Source organism: Papio anubis, chromosome 19 (assembly GCF_008728515.1).
Source record: "Papio anubis isolate 15944 chromosome 19, Panubis1.0, whole genome shotgun sequence".
Lineage (NCBI taxonomy): Eukaryota > Metazoa > Chordata > Mammalia > Primates > Cercopithecidae > Papio > Papio anubis.
The window spans coordinates 69,003,844-69,023,091 of record NC_044994.1 but is presented as its reverse complement, the minus strand read 5'-3'; the positions used below and the strand labels follow the sequence as shown (position 1 = coordinate 69,023,091).

The 19,248-nt window shown below is 40.8% G+C and overlaps 1 protein-coding gene across 1 annotated transcript in view; it reads right to left on the bottom strand.

The window, feature by feature from the left end:
- ZNF236 (zinc finger protein 236) overlaps positions 1 to 19,248 on the bottom strand; it is a 134,129-nt gene that overhangs the window by 40,617 nt on the left and 74,264 nt on the right. The window contains exons 19-26 of the mRNA XM_031658648.1: positions 18,614 to 18,765; positions 16,659 to 16,871; positions 12,115 to 12,397; positions 9,020 to 9,123; positions 6,513 to 6,878; positions 4,672 to 4,817; positions 4,337 to 4,577; positions 3,749 to 3,928 (exon numbers count right to left, since the gene is read on the bottom strand). Coding sequence (XP_031514508.1) covers positions 3,749 to 3,928; positions 4,337 to 4,577; positions 4,672 to 4,817; positions 6,513 to 6,878; positions 9,020 to 9,123; positions 12,115 to 12,397; positions 16,659 to 16,871; positions 18,614 to 18,765 — 1,685 coding nt within the window. The remainder of the gene's footprint in view (positions 1 to 3,748; positions 3,929 to 4,336; positions 4,578 to 4,671; positions 4,818 to 6,512; positions 6,879 to 9,019; positions 9,124 to 12,114; positions 12,398 to 16,658; positions 16,872 to 18,613; positions 18,766 to 19,248) is intronic.

Below are 19,248 nucleotides of genomic sequence, written 5' to 3'. Positions count from 1 at the left end.
GAGCTGAGTAAGAGACTTCCAGTGCTGGGTTAGAAAGGGACAGCTTTGTACATGGAGTTATTAACATGATAACATATAAATATATGATGCTTTGTACAGTTGAATAAAATAATTTACTTTCATGACTTAAAAAGTAACATTATCGATTGGTTGGTAACATTAGAGAGAATTTTGTATCCTAGAATTAGACATAAGCCACTAATCCTTACAGAATGGTACTCCATGTGACAAAGAATGATGCTGACATACCTGTCGTGCTACAGGACAGTTTACCTGCTCAGTTACTGTGGGCTGAGCTCTTCAGCTATGACCTCTTACAATGTCTCTCTTGGCTAACTCTTGTGCGGCGTACCTGAAGAGTTCAATGTTGTACTCTGTGAGAGAAGCTGATCATTGCTTATTGTTAGGGTAGCACCTGTAGATTATTGACTTCAGGTGCTAACAATCTTATGCTCCTGTTTATTAACAGTTCACTATTTCCTTTAGAATTGTGTTGAATAAGTTCTTGACCTAAATGGAAATTAATATTGTGATACCTGAAAACAACATTCTCAGATGCGTATTGGCAAGTATGTTAAACATACAATTGTATCCTCAAAGCTTTCATTTTCAATTCAGTAAAATTTATGGAAAAACGAAAATGAAACCACAAAAATGCATTTCCCTAAATGACAGTATTTGTTCACACTTTTTAAGCTGTGAAGTATTTTAAAAATACTTCTTATGAGTTCTACTTTAACTCAGTATTTAGGCCCTAAAAATCACAGACTTTGTTGAATAAAACTGTCAATGAATTGAAAATATTTCCAAATATAGTGCACGGCCCAGGTACAGCAAAAGCATGTTAAAAGGATCTGAGGGGCATCAGCAAGCAATAACAGAATCTCCCCTCCCTGCCCTCCACTGGGCAGGCTTGCCGAGCCCGTGATGCTGCAGTTTCCTGTGTGCTGTGTTTCTATCCTGTGTATTCTGAATGCTCTCAAGTACACACTAACATGTCTGCAATACATTCCTACTAAAACACATTTGCTTGATTCAAAACCCACTAATGCTAGCTTCATCAGCTACTGTAATGATATAATGAAATCATATAGTATGGCAACTAGAAATGAATATGCGAATAAAAAACCTGTTGGAATTCCAATGGAAACCAAATTGAATGCCTTGGAAAGACCTGGTAAACAGAAGATACTTTAAACATTCTGCTGTCAAAATAGGCGTAGGCAAGACAACTACACAAAATCCGAGAGAAAAAGATTCAAAAGACAAAAATGTACTGCACTATGATTGCTTTATAGTGACCTACATTCTCACGCCACGCTGAAGAAGTAGAAACAGGAAATGAAACTGCATGATGAACATGAGTACAGGCAAAAATTTTAAAAAGTAGAAAATGTACTATCACCTGAGCAAACCCATATTCAAAAGATCCAGGGATAAATCTCCAAAGTACGCAGGTGTCACTTGTTTGGTTCCCAAATTTTATATACCTTTTTATTAATAACTGGGCTTTTGAAAACATCAGGTACAAGGACTTTCATTGTATCTGGACAGGGTAATTCCAGGAGGCAAAGGACTGCCTTTGCCTTTTACTCAACGTATAACCTTCTTCTGAATGCCAGGACTCATGAACTGCCTAAAGTCTGCAAAACTTAGCTGAAGTGATATGTGCATTCTCTATTACTTGCATGCATTTATAATCCTATGTGTTAATGGAAAAAAGAACATACTACAAAATCTTTGAAAATTTCTATGGAATATCTAGACGCTTTTAACAGGTTACCATAAATTAAATGCTTTTTGCAGCCCTTTCAAAATGGGATAAGGAATTGTATAGTCAATTCTCATTATCCATCATAATAAGTCAGAAAAAACAATCTTAAGCCCAAAGTTGAAACCAAACTTATTTCATTAACTCATTTAAGGTTTTCTCCTAGAAGCCAAATTCTTTTGTTTTTTGTTTTTTGTTTTTTTTTTTTGAGACGGAGTCTTGCTCTGTCGCCCAGGCTGGAGTGCAGCGGCCGGATCTCAGCTCACTGAAAGCTCCGCCTCCCGGGTTTACGCCATTCTTCTGCCTCAGCCTCCCGAGTAGCTGGGACTACAGGCGCCTGCCACCTCGCCTGGCTAGTTTTTTGTATTTTTTAGTAGAGACGGGGTTTCACCGTGTTAGCCAGGATGGTCTCCATCTCCTGACCTCGTGATCCGCTCGTCTCGGCCTCCCAAAGTGCTGGGATTACAGGCTTGAGCCACCGCACCCGGCCCAAATTCTTAAAAAAAATAGTTATATTCATCTACACTTTCAAATATACTAACAAAATAACCAAATGGCCAATAATAAAACACAGGAAGAACAGAGGCACAATCCACAAACTGAAGAATACATTTTCTTAACTCTGAGCAAGAACCACGCACTATGTGGTTTTGATAGGACCTGGCACAATGCTTCTTATACTAAGTGTATTCGAGAAAGTTAACTGGATCAACCAAACAGCTTTCCTTCAGATATAAGTATAATTTTAAAAGGAAGAAGGTTACTGAATTATATAAAATTCAATGTTAATTTTCGCTTTCCAACAGCATCTAAAAACCACTGCATTTCATTCAAAAGCAAAGCTGTACCTAAAAATAGTTCCTCAAATTTCTCACTAAAATATTAAAAGAAATAAAGACACCTTCCTGAAAAAGAAAGCTTCTGGTTTTTTTATGAATACCTTTTCTTTCAGTTCTGAAATTAATTTCTGCAGAAATATCTCTGAAACAGCAGAAATGCTGCCCTTCACGGTTGAGTCCATCTAGAATGCTGTCCTTCTCCACAGCTGTGTTTCAGGAAGTGGGGCTGCTTCCCTCTGTCACCTCAGATCTCCACGGAGGTGTTTTGATTCCTAGCAAAACGTCTTTGTTAACAGCATCATCAGGTTACGAGTCTTAAATAAGTTAATATTGAATGAGTTAATATCTGTGGAAGTTACTAAAATAATATCTAATACTTAGTAAGGGCTATAAAAGTTGTTGAATTAACAAATGACTCTTAGTTAATACAGAGAGTTTATAGTTAAGAGTCACGTGAGCGAAGCACACCAGGAAAATATGTTCAATGCTCACTGAGATCCGAACACGCTATGGGAATTAATGATACGTAAGGACCAAGGAAGGCACACAAGGAGAAAAGTCAGAATATGAGCAGCCTAGCCCTGAAACAGGGAATGAGTCAGCCTGGTGACTGGTGGAGAGAATTAGATTGCCAATTTTAGGTGGGCTTTACTGCCAAAGGGTATTTCCTACCCGTTTATCTATTTTTCAATGTTCTCCCATGTTCAAATTTTTCTGTATAATCCTAGTAGAATTCTGAAGACATACGGTAAAGAGAGTGCCATGGGGATCTATAATGCCCTAATGTAAAGTTTATACCAGTTTCATGAAGCATGAGTGAGAACCACAAAGCTATGCTTTCTGCTCTTTGCCAAACAAAAATAACTTATTCTCTAAAAATGAGTCAATAAATGAATGAATTAAATAACTGACTGTACTCAAACTGGAAATGACATGAGAAACTATAATTTTTCATTTCTGGTACCAGATCTGAATTAGAACACATTATTTTCACTAAACTTCAACTTCTCCCATAAATTACAAATACGTATTGAGCACAGGCTTTATGCGCAGCAGAGTACTGTAGGAAAAGAGATAGTAAGATATACAGTACTTAAATTGCAGGGTGAAAGGATGTTTAAAATAATAACTTACTAACCGGAGATAGTCAGGGTAATTTCCTGTGGAGATCCCGAGGAAGATGTGGCAGTGGGCCCAGTGGCCTGTGCCAGGACCTGGCTCAGGCTGGAGTTGTTGATGGTCAAGGTGATCTCGTGGGGACCGCCGGAGGGGGACACCAGACCTTGCGAAGTCATCACTTGAGTGAGGTCTTGGGTCCCTGATTGTCATTACAAAGCAAAACGAAGTTGAGCTTCAAAAAAATCAATTTCCCCTATTTTTATATTAAAAATATTTTAGTTAAACTGTTATTAAATATTTCAATGAGAGAAAGATATAAAACAAAGCATCAGTCATCTCTAATTCCTTCATCTAAAAAGAAAGCCTTGCGATGAAATGAAGCCAGGATGAAAAGAGTAATTAAATGAAGGTAGTAGTAATTAAGAGCATATACTAAACACATATCATTAATTATAAGAAAAGCTCATTTTATTATCAGGACATTTGATTTATTCTCTTCCACAAAGAGAAGAAAATGACATCATAACATCCTAAAATCAAATATGTGATCGCAAGCAAGAAACTGAAACTCCAGCTGTCAAAATAAGCAAAAGTGAGTGGCTCTTACCACTGCTGTTAGTGGTCAGCACTGAATCCTGCTCAGACAGTGGGCCTATGGTCAGGTTCGCAGAGGTCACTGTGGGCTGTAAGGACAGGCCTGAGATGGGCTGGATGACAACACTGGCAGGGACCGTGCTGTCCGACGTCTGGAGAGAGCTGTTCTGTGGGGCCAGGCCAGGCTCCCCCGTGAGCTGCTGAGCCAACAGGTTGCCCTGCTGTAGCGTCTGCTGCAGAATGCTCGGATCAATCTGAAAAGCAGCACAGGTACTTGTAATGAAAACTTCATGCTTCTGTGTGATGCCAAGAGAATTACAGCACAGGAGACCATGGAAGATGTCATACCTGCAACGTAATGTTATTAATGCTGGCAGCATCGATTCCAGAAATCTGTACATTTGGTCCAACCAAGTTAGCAGCCAACTGTAACTGGATGCCTTCTAGGGTAGCCAGGCTCCCATCTGTCAGAGACACAGTCAGGTCACCCCCAGCTGGCCAGAGAAAGAGAAAGGGAATGAACGAATATTGTGAATGCTTCTTAAAACTAAAGTAATTCATTTTTTACATAGGGATTTTTAAATACATAAGTTGTACACATTATGTCAATACAATCTTGTTGTGGAATACCAACACCTACTTTATACCATATACACACATATGCTGTCTAATCACGCTTTATACCATATACACACATACATTGTCTAATCAGTCTTTATACCATATACACACATACAGTCTAATTACCCTTTATACCATATACACACATACACTGTCTAATCACCCTTTATACCATATAAACACACACTGTCTAATCACCCTTTATACCATATACACACATACTGTCTAATTACCCTTTATACCATACACACACACTATCTAATCACCGTTTATACCATATACACACACACTGTCTAATCACCCTATATACTGTATACACACACTGTCTAATCACTCCAGAAACCTACTTTATACCATATACACACACACTGTCTAATCATCCCAGAAACCTACTTTCTACCATATACACACATACACTGTCTAATCATCCATTATACCATATACACACATAAACTGTCTAATCACCCATTATAACATATATACACACAATGTCTAACCACCCCAGAAACCTCCTTTATACCATATACACATACACTGTCTAATCATCCCAGAAACCTACTCTATACCATACACATACGCTATCTAATCACCCCAGAAATCTACTTTATACCGTACACACACATACACTGTCTACTCATCCCAGAAATCTACTCTATACCATACACATACACTGTCTAATCACCCCAGAAACCTACTTTATACCGTATACACACATACACTGTCTAATCATCCCAGAAATCTACTTTACACCATATACACATACACTGTGTAATCACCCCAGAAACCTACTTTATACCATATACACATACACTGTATAATCATCCCAGAGCAACTCTGTGAAATAGACACACTTTATACCATTCACAGACACTGTCTAATCACCCCAGAAACCTACTTTCTACCATATACACATACACTGTCTAATCACCCCAGAACAACTCTGTGAAATAGATACTCTCATTACCCACTTTAAATATATCAGAAAAGTAGCTGAAAAAGATTCTACCGATTAGCCAAAGGTTCAAAACAACCACTACTACTGAGTGGTGATCAGGCTGCAATGGTGCCATGAGTCACAGAAACAGAAAGAAGGGCACACAGGACATCTGACTGCCATGTACAACTGCTGCATTTACTGGCAGGTACACAAGTCAACACAACTAGCTAAAACGTCACACTTCTCAAGCACTATGTGACCCAAGAACAAATGGAAAACGGCACTGTATCAAAACCAATGCTAATGAGTATTTAGAAATTACACTTCTCCCTCCTAAATTTATGAGACTGCCAACTGAGTAAAAACAAGTTTACATCCACTAAAAACAAAAGCTAAACAAAGTGCTTAGTGTAAAAAAGCAGCTGTCATGGAAGACAGAACAGGAAATGGAAAGGGGCAATGTCTGCAAGATGGAATTCCCATTTTTCCAAATGCCTCATAAGGGAAAGGCTCAAAGAAGGGAAACATGGTGCTACGGTAAACAACGTCTCTTCTACTGTGGGAACAGACAGAAGCAGCGCAGAACAGTTCAATCACTGTGCCGTTCCCATTCCCCCGGCTCAGTGTTTACCTGACACGGAGGCAGGGAGAATAGCTTGGCCCACCAGTCCTGGTTGCAGCAGATTCTGATCAAACTGTCCTGTTAGAACAGAGTTGTTCATGATAAACACATTAGGGTCAGTAGAGGAGGAGTTGAGGAGGTTTACGGGCTGCAATCCTTCCGACGAGCTTCGAGTCACAGGCTTTCTGGCCTTCTTTGGGTCTGGTTTATAATGAAACTGCATGTGTGTCTTCCTTCTACCCGAGGTACGGAAACGCAGCTCACAGTGCGGGCATTTGAAGGGCTTGGCTCCCGTGTGCAGACGCATGTGGACCTTCAGACTTCCCTTCGTGGAGAAGGCGTTGCTGCAGACGTGACAGCTGAAGAGCTTCTGACCTGAGAAAAGCCCAGCCAAGAATCAGCAGAGGCGATGGCAGCCGCGACACTCACACCCACCCCACTCAGCTGTCAATCTGGATGTAAATATGTTGAATCAGTGGATGGAAGTGCTTTAATGAGAATCCCTTTTACCTATAAGATGTTATGGATGTCACAGGCAATTGTTGCAGGAATTTAACAGTATATTATTTACAATTTGAATTCAGCATTTTCACAACCCTTTGAGCTTTATAGTGTTTCTAAACCACTGCGTTATTCTGAACCTTGATTGGAATATTTGATTTATATTTATCAGAAGCTAATGGGTGGTATGACTTAACAGCCCAGCTCTGAATTACTGTCACTTTTCTTTAATTTTACAAATGGTACTTTAACATCTCAGCATCTGTCTATCTTCTCTTCTGCCAAACAGGAGCGACCAAAATGCCAGCACAGGTAGGCATCACATGGGAGAATGTGCAAAGGAAAGTTCTATTCTAGGGTCAAAGAGCTGTGTGCCTAGTATCATGTATCTAGCTCCTGAGGCTCTTTTCATGATTACTGGGTATATCAAAGGCCACGAAGGCTCAGAGCACCACGAGCACAGGCTCCACCCTCCAAGAGCCTCTGGGAGCTGAAAAACTTCCTGGCTGGCTTTTCCCCTTTACTGGTCCAGGAACAAACGCTAATTTTTACAGCATGGCGCACACTAGGATCCACAAAGGGACTAGAACAATCTACTATCCCAATGCCACCCTGGGTTCCTCAGAAATCACACCTCTACTTCAGAATGGAGAAAGAGGAACTAAAAGGTATTTATCCCGAGACTTCCATTTCTAGTCCTTATCCACATAGCCTACACTGAACTCCAAAACCAAGGAAATGATGAAGCAGCGTGTACCAAGTCATCGTGGATGTCACTGGGCACCTGCTGCATGACAGGCCATGCCCTAGGCCTGGGGGCGCAAAGGTAAATGAGGCCGGGCCCTCCATATCCGCAAACAGTTCATTGCATTACACAAGAGAGACAAATACAGGGAGCCTAAAGAAACAACAGAAAAACTGCACACAGGACAGTCATATAAACAAGCTCAGGGATCTGTTTATCTAGCTCCAAATATTAACCCATCAGAAAAGAATCACAGGGTCAGGTAAATGTGTGAAAGTCCATTTGTTCTTGTTGGTTGAATTCTGCTTATAACCAACTATGAAGAATATAAATTGGTCTGATAATCGTAATTCTATGAATCATTATAACAACAGCTCTGCATTCACTGTGCGTTTACCACAGGCCAATCCATTCCTGAGCGTTTACCAAAGGCCAAACACTTTTCCCAGCTATTTAAGTGTCTTAATACTTAAAGCTATTTAAATGTCTGAACTCCCAAAGACAGAGGTACAACTATTAGCCCCATCTTCTGCAGGAGAAACCTGTGGCTGAGAGGACAACCTTGTCTAGGATCACAGAGCTCACAGGAGGACTACAGGATTCCCAAGCGGGCAGAGGCAGAGCCGGCCTCACCACCGCTAGGATGCACTGTGCAGAATTCCAGAAGCAAAGGCGCAGACGAGATGAAGATGAGAAAAAGGCCAGGAATACTGGACATTCACTTCTCCCTTTGCAAGATTTTCCCCCCACATAAAAATAATTATGAAATGATAACTGCCATCAGATTTGCTAAGTGCCAGGTTTTACAAAACCTCAACATACTAAATCTCTTTGGCTTAAATGAGACTAAGAGGTAATCTTTTTAACAAAGTTATTTAGGCATGAGTAAGAATACATGACAATTTTTAAGAAAAATGTAACTTTTGAGACCTAATACTTTTTTTCCAACTGAGTAAAAACAAGTTTACATCCACTAAAAACAAAAGCTAAACAAAGTGCTTAGTGTAAAAAAGCAGCTGTCATGGAAGACAGAACAGGAAATGGAAAGGGGCAATGTCTGCAAGATGGAATTCCCATTTTTGGGAAATTGTCATTTGGACAGCTTTCCCTGTGTCACGAATAAAAAAATCTTTCATATCACTTTCTTCATGGTGTTTCATTTTTAAGCTTTCTAATTTGGAAAGTATTATGTATGCAAAATACATAGGAACAAAACATACGAAATGCTATCCTAAGATCTCTACCAATGACGCAGGAATGTGTTCCTTACCTGTGTGAGTCTTCACATGGCAATCGAGAGTGGATTTCACAGTAAAACTCTTTCCACATTCATCACATTTGTATGGCTTTTCTCCAGTATGGATTCGAACATGCCTATCCAAAAAGCGTTAATTATAGACGCATTGACAAACGACTTCATGATTTGAAATTTATAACTATATAAATTAAAATTAGGTGTTACGACGTTTTGATTACGTTTGGCCAAGAAAAACTTTAAGCTTCACTCCAAACAAAAAATACAATAAACAAATCCAAATAACAATGAAAATATTTGCAAGACAAATAATAATAGAGATAATTTCTGTAGGGAGGGGAGCAGTGGCTCACGCCTGTAATCCCGACACTGTGGGAAGTTGAGGCGGGCAGATCATCTGAGGTAGGGAGTTCAAGACCAGTCTGGCCAACATGGTAAAATCCCGTCTCTACTGAAAATACAAAAATTAGCGGGCCGTGGTGGCAGGCGCCTGTAATCCCAGCTACTCAGGAGGCTAAGACAGGAAAATCGCTTGAACCCAAGAGGCAGAGGTTGTAGTGAGCCCTGATCACACCACTGCACTTCAGCCTGGGCGACAAAGTGAGACTGTCTCAAAAAAAGAAAGAAAACAATTTCCTTTAAAAACCCAAGAACTCTGACAAATCAGCAGGAAATCCCAAACAATATCAGAGTAGAAAAGTGAGCAATGCACAGAGAGCTTACAGAAGAAATACAAACAGTCTAAAAACATATGCAAAGCTGTTCAACCACACTTAGAACCAAAGAAGAGCAGATGAAAATGATATCCTGTTGGCTGGAGCTGTAAAATAGGCACTCGGAGTCTCTGAAAGACAGAGGCACAAGGCCCTCTGGTGGCCTTTGCCAGACTCTACCCTCACTGAGCCATGAGAGGCATACAGGCTCACAGAAGACAATCACGGCAGCGCCCTGCCAGTCATTACACATGGAAACTCAGTGTTCGTCAGGAGGGGTCTGGTAAAATTAATTTGGTATGCCCATGCGACAGAACCCTGCATTGCCATTAAAAAGAATGAAATAGATTTATAGATACTGACAAAGAAAAATATCTATGATTCACTGACAAGTAAAATTTTAAAAACCAGAATCGTACAACTTAACATTGGTATATGTCCAGACATTTCTGAAAAAAAAAATACTTAAAAAACTGTTAACAGTGGTTATCTCTGGAGAATAGGACACCCTTCAGTACCGTTTTTTGTTTATCATCACATTTACTCACTGGGAGTCTGAACCTTGAACTTTTTAAAAATGAAGGCTAGGACAAGAAGAAGAAAACGCAGCTATAAGAATGTCCCGCTCTCGGAGTTAGCAGTGAGCCGAGATCACACCGCTGAACTCCAGCCTGGGCGACAGAGCGAGACTCTGCCTCAAAAAACAAAAAAAAAAAGAACGTCCCACTCTTCTGGTCTTTAGCTACAGTCGATGGAGACACGTTTAGCACTTCATGTCGCCTTGGTGGCATCTTGTCTCTGCTAATTGGCTGGCACGCCCCACCCACAGGCAGGTCACAAAGTGCTGTCTCAACACCTCCATGTGACACCCTTGCCAGGCCTGACTTTCTCATCTATGACTCCACCACTAACCCCTACTGGAAAACTCTCTATCGGTTAGTTCACGAGTTCCTCTAGGCCACATACAACTGCTGGCCAGACTGGACTCCTTCTTATAAACATCCCAAGTTTTCCATCAGAACCCCTTAGCTCCTGCTCTCCTTAGTTTAACTTTCTATGTCTTATTCCCAACCTCAGATCACACCATCAACTTAGATTCTACCCTGGAACTTCACTACATGGCTTAACGAGAGCTTGCTATTCAAGGGTCCTGTGGCTGCACCACCCAGTAGGACCTGGGCGCTCTTTCTTCTCCAGTCACCTCCCTCATTGTCACTCTCTAGCTGAACACACCCCGCCGTCCTGCTGTGGTCAAAACACAAAGGCCAGCAGTCAAGGTGTGTGCTCACTAGGGTGGCACTGCCAACCCAGCAGTTCCTTGAAACCACCTACTCTTTCCCTGTAGCACCTGCTGCTGCCCTCTGTAGAATAAAGAGTACAAGGAACACACCCTCTTTGGTTTTCTGAAACATCCTGCAATATCGAAATCTTTGCAGTTTGTTTTACTAAGTTGCTGAATAATTAGATCTATCTCCTAGAGCAAAACATAAGCATCCCCCTTATATACAGAAACTCTTCTGATTCTTTAGGAGAACGATGATACTTTGGTCTTCCTTTCTCCAGAAAGGAAGGACATTCTGAGAGCCCCTTCTGTTCTTTACCATGGGTCTTGGTTTCCAGATTCTTCATGGTTCTGCTAAACTCGATCTCATGTATCAGCCACTGCTATTTGGCCAGTTGCCAGTGAGTCTCCCTCCTGTCACGTGATTGTGTCCGGCTCCTCACACTGACTGGCAGGCGTCAGGCGGGAGGGCGCCTGCTGCTCTTCTGCCTGTCCACAAAACTTAGAGCCCTGCCTTCCTCAATGGACAGATTTGTTTTCATTGTTTACTACGACAACCATACAGAAATAAGCATAAGCAATCTACAGAGAAAACCGACTTTCTTTTTTTTTTTTTTTGAGATGGAGTTTCATTCTTGTTGCCCAGGCTGGAGTGCAATGGCAGGATCTCAGCTCACTGCAACCTCCACCTCTTGGGTTCAAGCGATTCTCCTGTCTCAGGCTCCTGAGTAGCTGGGATTACAGGCACCCACCACTGCGCCCAGCTAATTTTATATTTTTTAGTAGAGACTGGGTTTCTCCATGTTGGTCAGGCTGGTCTCAAACTCCCAACCTCAGGTGATCCTCCTGCCTTGGCCTCCCAAAGTGCTGGGATTACAGGTGTGAGCCACCGTGCACAGCTGAAAACAGACTGTCTAATTAATATTCTGAACGAGCTTACTACAGAGAAGTAATTCAAGCTTAAAACCATACACTCTAGTAAGCAAGCTGCCATCACTCAGGTGACACCGGGTTGAGAAACTAATGGCCCTGCTGCAGTGAAAGTCACCAAAGGAGCAGCTGCCTGCACCTCCAGTCTTCAGAGCAGAACCCGCGCAGCGTAGCCATGCCCTCACCTCACCAGGTCGCTGGGCTTCTTGAAGCTCTTGGGGCAGTATGTGCAGCAGTTGGCATGCTTGGGCTCGTCCTGCAGCTCTGCCTGCTTGTCCCTCAGCTCGCTGATGCGGTCCTTTTCTGCCGCGGACTGCACCAGGACCTTCTCCGACACCGTGGCGCTCTCCTGCGGCCGGATCTTGGCTAACTGGGCTGTCTCCTCCTCTGTGAAAGTGATGACCTCAGGACGAGACTTCCGTGATGCATTTCTGTCAGAATGTTCTTCCTCCTCCTCCATACAAATGTCTAAACAAAATCAAGGAAAAGGGATCAAAAATCTAATGAAGAAAACTTAGGTTATTAGCAAAACAATTAAAACTAAATAGGTATGTACGTAATGAAAATCAATAACTCAACCAAGCTATTTTTATGATGGTAGAGAGTTGCTATATTTTCCCACCTCTATTGAGAAACTTAGGTCATGGAAAGAAAACAGCCAAGTGTACTGGAAAGCAGGGGGCGGAGGGTGAACAGAGGTTGATGAGGAGGTGAAAACATCCACTTAGATAGAAGGAATAAGCTCTAATGTTTGATAGCAGAGTAGGATGATACAGTTAAAAACAATGTATATTTCAAAGCAGCTACAGGAGAGAACTTGAAACATTCCCATACTTAGAAACTGATAAATACTTAAGGTGATGAATACCCCAAGTACTCTGATTTGATCATTCCACATTCTATTATTGAAACAAATTATCACATGTGTGTCATAAATATGTACAAATATTATGTAACCAAAAAAAACCAAGTCAAGGGCTTCCCTTAGGAGAGCAATGACCAACATTAGGAAGATGCTCGGATTAAAGACCTGCTTCTACCCCTCCCTGCAAACTCAGGAGTAAGCTTTGAGGCTGATAGTGTCCACACAAGCTACTGGTATTCATAAATACAGATATTAATTTCTTCATAAGGGCAAAAAATGAATTACCCTGGGATTTTTAAAAACCAGAAGCCCAAAAATGGGAGACCAAATTAATAAATTAGCAAATGGTCCCCAACTAAAAACAATTACTATAAAGAAGAAAATAAAACTTTAAAAATATATATGGTTGGCCCTCTGTATCTGTGCCTTCCACATCCATAGATTCAACCAACTGCAGTTAGAAAATACAGATATTTTTTCTCTTGTTATTATTCAATAAACAATACGCTATGATGGCTATTTACAACCAGGTGCAGTGGCTCACGCCTGTAATCCCACTGCTTTGGGAAGCTGAGATGGAAAGATTGCTTCAGGCCAGGAGTGTGAGACCAGCCTGAGTCACACACCAAGACTCCATCTTTACCAAAAATTTAAAAATTAACCAGGCATGGTGGCACACACCTGTAGCCCCAGCACATTGGGAGGCCAAGTTGGGGCTTGGCACAGAAGTTCAAGACCGCCTAGGCAACAGAGCAAGATCCCGTCTCTACAAAAAAAAAATTTTTTTTAATTAGCCAGGCATAGTGGTGAACCTGTAGCCCCAGCTACTCAGGAGCCTGAGATGGGAGGATTGCTTGAACCCAGGAGTTCAAGGCTGCAGTGAATTACCATTAAGCTATTGTACTCCCGCCTAGGTGACAGAGTGAGACCCTGTCTCTCAAAGAACCCCAAATTATTTACATAGCATTTATATTATATTCAGTATTATAAGTGATCTAGATATGGTTTAAAGTATACAAGAGGATGCATGTAGGTTACATGCAGATACTATGCTGTTTGATATCAGGAACTTCAGCATCTGCAGATTTTGGTGTCCTCAGGAGTCGAGGAACCAATCTTCAGCTGATACTGAAAGAGAACTATACGCGTAAGTATTCACTCCTAAATGAAAAATAAGGATGCATTCCAAATGATTAAAAAAAGAATAATAGAGAGGAAAAAAAGTTTGGCTGGGAGCAGGGAAGTCATTATTGTACGACTGACTGAAAAAAACTTACAACTCAACAGAAACACTGAATTGCCAAGTGAACAGTGATTAATTCACCAGATAAGTAAATTTAAAAACCAACTAGATAATTTTTCTTACCATATAAAAGGAAAAAAAGATGACAGATGGCTGCGGGGGGGGAAGAAGATAGAGAGGGGAGCAAACGACAGCGAGGGTGTGGGTTGAGGGAGAAAGTCATGGAGGATAAAGCCAGTGGACTCAATGTCCATCTCGCAGAAATTCCAGAAAAAGATACAGCAAACTAAAATTCCACATTATACCAATAAAGCTTGGAATGATCTGAGGGTAGCTTATAGATAGCAGCCCCACCAACACTCATGAGGAAATAAGGAGGTAACTCTGTTAACATTCTTTAAGGAACTGAGAACACAATCAGTATAGCACAGGCTGGAGAGAGACAGAACAACAAAATTAAGCACGATAGACAGACAGCATGAAACAGACAGCAAGTGTTAGAAGCAGGCTAACGTCGCAATAACTGTGAGGGAATTTAACCCCTATCTAAGTCTCTAGGTTTGGGCAAAACAATGCAATTTAACACATGACTTTTCTCCTATGGACAAGAGTTCTTCTGCAGTTTCCCCCACAATGATCCAAGGAACATAAGACATATAAAGGTGAATCTAAATAAATATGTAGCAGTGAGATGAAGCCCAAACAGAACCCCCAAATTGATGCTAGAATTCAGTAGCATTAGAAGCTTTATTAATTGACAGGAAGGAATATGTAAAGAGGCTTAGAGATTATTTGTATTTGGCTGATAAATTAACACGCTCCAAATGACAGGGTTCTAGAAATAATGCCTGTATGTCCTATAGCCTTTAACTCATTTGAAGGAAAGGGCCATTTTCTTTTTATACTTTATGAAATCTAATGACAGAATTTTTAAAATGGAAAGAAAGGCTTTAGTAAGTATCATCGGACTAAAGAGTTTGAACTATCTCAGTATAACAGGTCAGAAACTTTTATTCCAGAATTATCTACTAAAGAAATGAGGTGCACAGTGGCTCTGGCCATGGTTAAGTCACAGTTTTTGTTACTTTGAGGGAGTTTAGGCTAAAGTTTTACAGACTTATTCCTCAAAACAGAAGAGAAAGGTAGACTACCATAACCCACCGGAGACCCCGGACGGTCTCACTGTGATCTTTCGGTCAGATGGTGGCAAAGCAGACAGAGAGGGCAGTACCTTGAGAGAGGATGATAGGCCACCAGCAGGTCTGACCTCTGATGACAGTCCCCATTTAGCAGCCCTCTCTCCACACAGCCACTGACACAAGATTCACTGACAACATTGCATACCAACTGTGCCAGGACAGGATGGCCGCAGCATAGGCAAGAGCCCAGGCCCACACATACACTCAGACCAGCCATGACCTCCAAGAGTATCAGAACTAACATGGATTTTAAAACGGCAATCTGTGTGCTGGCACAATGTGTCAAAATATAAAATGTGCTCCATTCTTTTTTTTTTTTTTTTGAGACGGAGTCTCGCTCTGTCGCCCAGGTTGGAGTGCAGTGGCCGGATCTCAGCTCACTGCAAGCTCCGCCTCCCGGGTTCACGCCATTCTCCTGCCTCAGCCTCCCGAGTAGCTGGGACTACAGGCGCCCGCCACCACGCCCAGCTAGTTTTTTTTGTATTTTTTTAGTAGAGACAGGGTTTCACCGTGTTAGCCAGGATGGTCTCGATCTCCTGACCTCGTGATCCGCCCGTCTCGGCCTCCCAAAGTGCTGGGATTACAGGCTTGAGCCACCGCGCCCGGCCGCTCCATTCTTAACTCTATAATTTCATTGTGGAACTTACTAAAAAGAAGTTGTCTCTTATAAGCACAAAAAGTATAATCACAAAAATAATAGTTAGGATTTTTCCGCTTGGTATGGGACTTGGGAGAATTAACTTGTCTAATGTTTTGCTGGCTGGTGTACAAAATGAGATTAATCCATCTAACTATGCAGTGTGTTGTGTCTATTACATGAGACAATGTAATGGTAAGCACAGGTTTTGCCAAGGTTACAGTACTCCATAAATGCTACCACAGTACTCCATAAATGCTACCATTACCATTTCAGTGAAATACCAGATACTAGCTACACATCCATCAATCCATCAACAGAAAATTATATAATAAAATATGATGGAATTCCATGGAGTCATCTGAGCTGATGCAGATCTGTGGTCAATAAATTAAATATGCCTATAATAAACTTTAGTAGATGGAAAATTAAGCACACTACAACACTATTTAGAGCAAGATACCATATTTGTTAAAAAGCATTAAAGTCTCTAACAACATGTGCATGTAAGCATGAAAGGAAGAGCACAGTGTGAGAGCGAATGCTCATTCAGCGTGTGGTGATTTGTAAGAGCAGATGTTTTCTTCATTGCGCCTCTGAATTTTTCTTCCAAAAGCGTGTATGGCTTTCCTAATCAGAAAATAAAATTAACTATTAAAAACTCAGGGTGCTACTGAACTTAATCTGTACATAGCCAGGTTAAAATACTCACGGTGATTTGTGAATGGATTTATTCCTAAATTAGCATTGGGTTCATACACTTTGAATCAACAAACGGAAAATACCTCCTCCTTCTGTCTCTCCAGTGGCTGACACAGCAGAGGGGACTGCTTGGTGTCTCTTCATGTGCTTTTTACAATGCACTGTAGTTCGGAAACCCTCCTCACAAAACGGACACTTATAAGGCTTCATGCTCATATGTGTGGCCATGTGCCGGGTGAGGCTGCCATTGGTGGTGAAGGAAGCATTGCATACACTGCAGCTGAACGCCTTCACTCCTACAAGCACAGAAACAGAGAAAAAATGGCTGGAACCAATCCTATTTCATTACCTTAAAACCAGAAGCAGTCAGAACCAAACAAAGATATGTTTAATAAGCCACAACATTATCCTGAGGCTTAGCAGAGTTCGGTTTAAAAAAAAGTAAATCACAAAATTATAGATAGTTTATTTGGTGTGAGTTTCCAATTTTTAGAAATGGGATTGTTTTAAGAACATGGAAGTTAACACAGGACATCTTACTGCCTTCTCTACTGAAATCAGCAGGCTCTGTGAAGTCACAGTCTCCAAAACAAATCAAGTCCTCTCTGCCTTCAGTCTTTTACCTTTAAACTGGTAACATGTGGATTCTACCCCAGAAATGTTTTTTCCAATCCATCTTTTCATCACTTCCACAGCACATGAGGTATATTAGGCATTAAGAACTACTCTATAAATCTTCTATACAGCTTTATTTTCAAATAAAGTCCCATATAGAAGGCCTTCTCTCCTCTGGACCAATGACACAGAACCAAGTAACCAGCTATTTTCTTCCTATTTCTGTCTTTCTTCCACTGATCCTTATAAAAGTCATATATTGCTGCTCTCTGGTCCTTCAAAGTACCATATAAATGACTCCCAGCAATCCTTCCAATAACCACTAAAACCACTCCCCAATCATCAACCTATGGACCAGTCAATAAAACTTTTCCTTATTTTGCTTGGCTATATGTTTCTAAGCAGTATATCTTCATTTTCAAATAAAGCCTTATATAAAATATACACTGATATTAAACTTATTATTAATATACTGAATATATTAAAGATAAAATATGTTAAAAATATTTTTAACTGGACACTATGTATCTGATAAAGGTCCAGTAATCAGACTATAAAAACCTCTTACAACTCAATAAAGCAAATAATCCAATTTTAAAATGGGCATAAGATTAGAACAGACATTTCTCAGTGTCTGTGAAAGATGTTTAACTTGATCAGCCATCAGAGAAATGCAAATCAAAGCAAAACCACAATGGCACGTGGGAAGGCTCATGACCATCCACAAGGCCGGTCATGAGAGAAGCAATAATAGCCATTGGCAAGGATGTGGGGAAACCAGAGCCCTCCCACCCTACCGTGGGCTGTCAAATACCACAGCCACAGTGGAAAACAGTTCCATAAACTCAAATATTTTAACAGAGTTAACATATGACCAAACAATTCCACTCCTAGGTAGAGCAATGAGCCTATGTCCACACAAAAACTTATATACAAATGTTCACAGCAGGATTACTTATAATAAACAAAATATGGAAATAACCCCAGTGTCCATCAACTGATGAATGGATCAATAAGATGTGGCATATCCTACAATGGAAAGTAATGAGGTTCTGATCCACCTATACAGCACGGATGAAACTTGAGCACACTGTGCTGTGAAAGCAGCAGACACAAAATGCCACATATTTCTATAAAATACCCAGAACAAGCAAACCTCTAAAGACAGAAGTAGGTACTGGGTGCCTGAGGTTCTGGGCATTGAGGGGAAATGGGGAGTGACTGTTAATGGGTACAGAGTTTCTTTTGTGTGTAATAAAAATGTCCTAAAATTACAGTTTTGATGGTTACAGAACTCTACGAACATACTAAAAATCACTGAATTGTACATTTTCAGTGGGTTAATTGAATGGTATATGGATTATATCTCCATAAAGCTTTTTTCTTTAAAGGACTAATCTCCAACTATAAGGCAGACAATGACCTGTGTGTGTCTTCTCGTGAGACTTAAGCACCCCGGAGGAAACAAAGCCACGTCCACAGAGTTTGCACTTGTAGGGCTTCTCCCCGGTGTGCGACCGCACGTGCTGCTTCAGGTGACTGGACTTCTTAAAGCCTTTGTTGCAATAGTCACACCTGCAAACATACAGAACCCAGACCACGTTAATTCATAGCACAATTACAAATACAGCACCTGAGACGGGAAGGAAAGCAAACAAGCTTCACCAACAACCATGAAACATTTAGGCACAACTGTTACAGAACCTAGGTGTGCTCTCCAACATTGAAGAAATTATAAACTATAAAATATTGCCGACAATCATTTGTTAGACCAGATTCTTATAATCTTAAATGTATTACTTTAACAGCAAATCCTGTAACTCCCCAGCAGACATAAATTTGATTAATTAGAAACTCTCACTAAGCATAACAGGAAGAAAATGTATGCACTCTTTTCTTTAAGTCATTAGACACTGTGAATCCTTCCATCACCTCTGAGGCAGAATCACTCCTGCATCTAGTCACTCGTAAATGCCAATCCATGTACTCCTTTGGTTTATAAAATACAAAACAGAGTGTCCTGGAGTTATGCTGAATAATATATCAATATGCAGTATT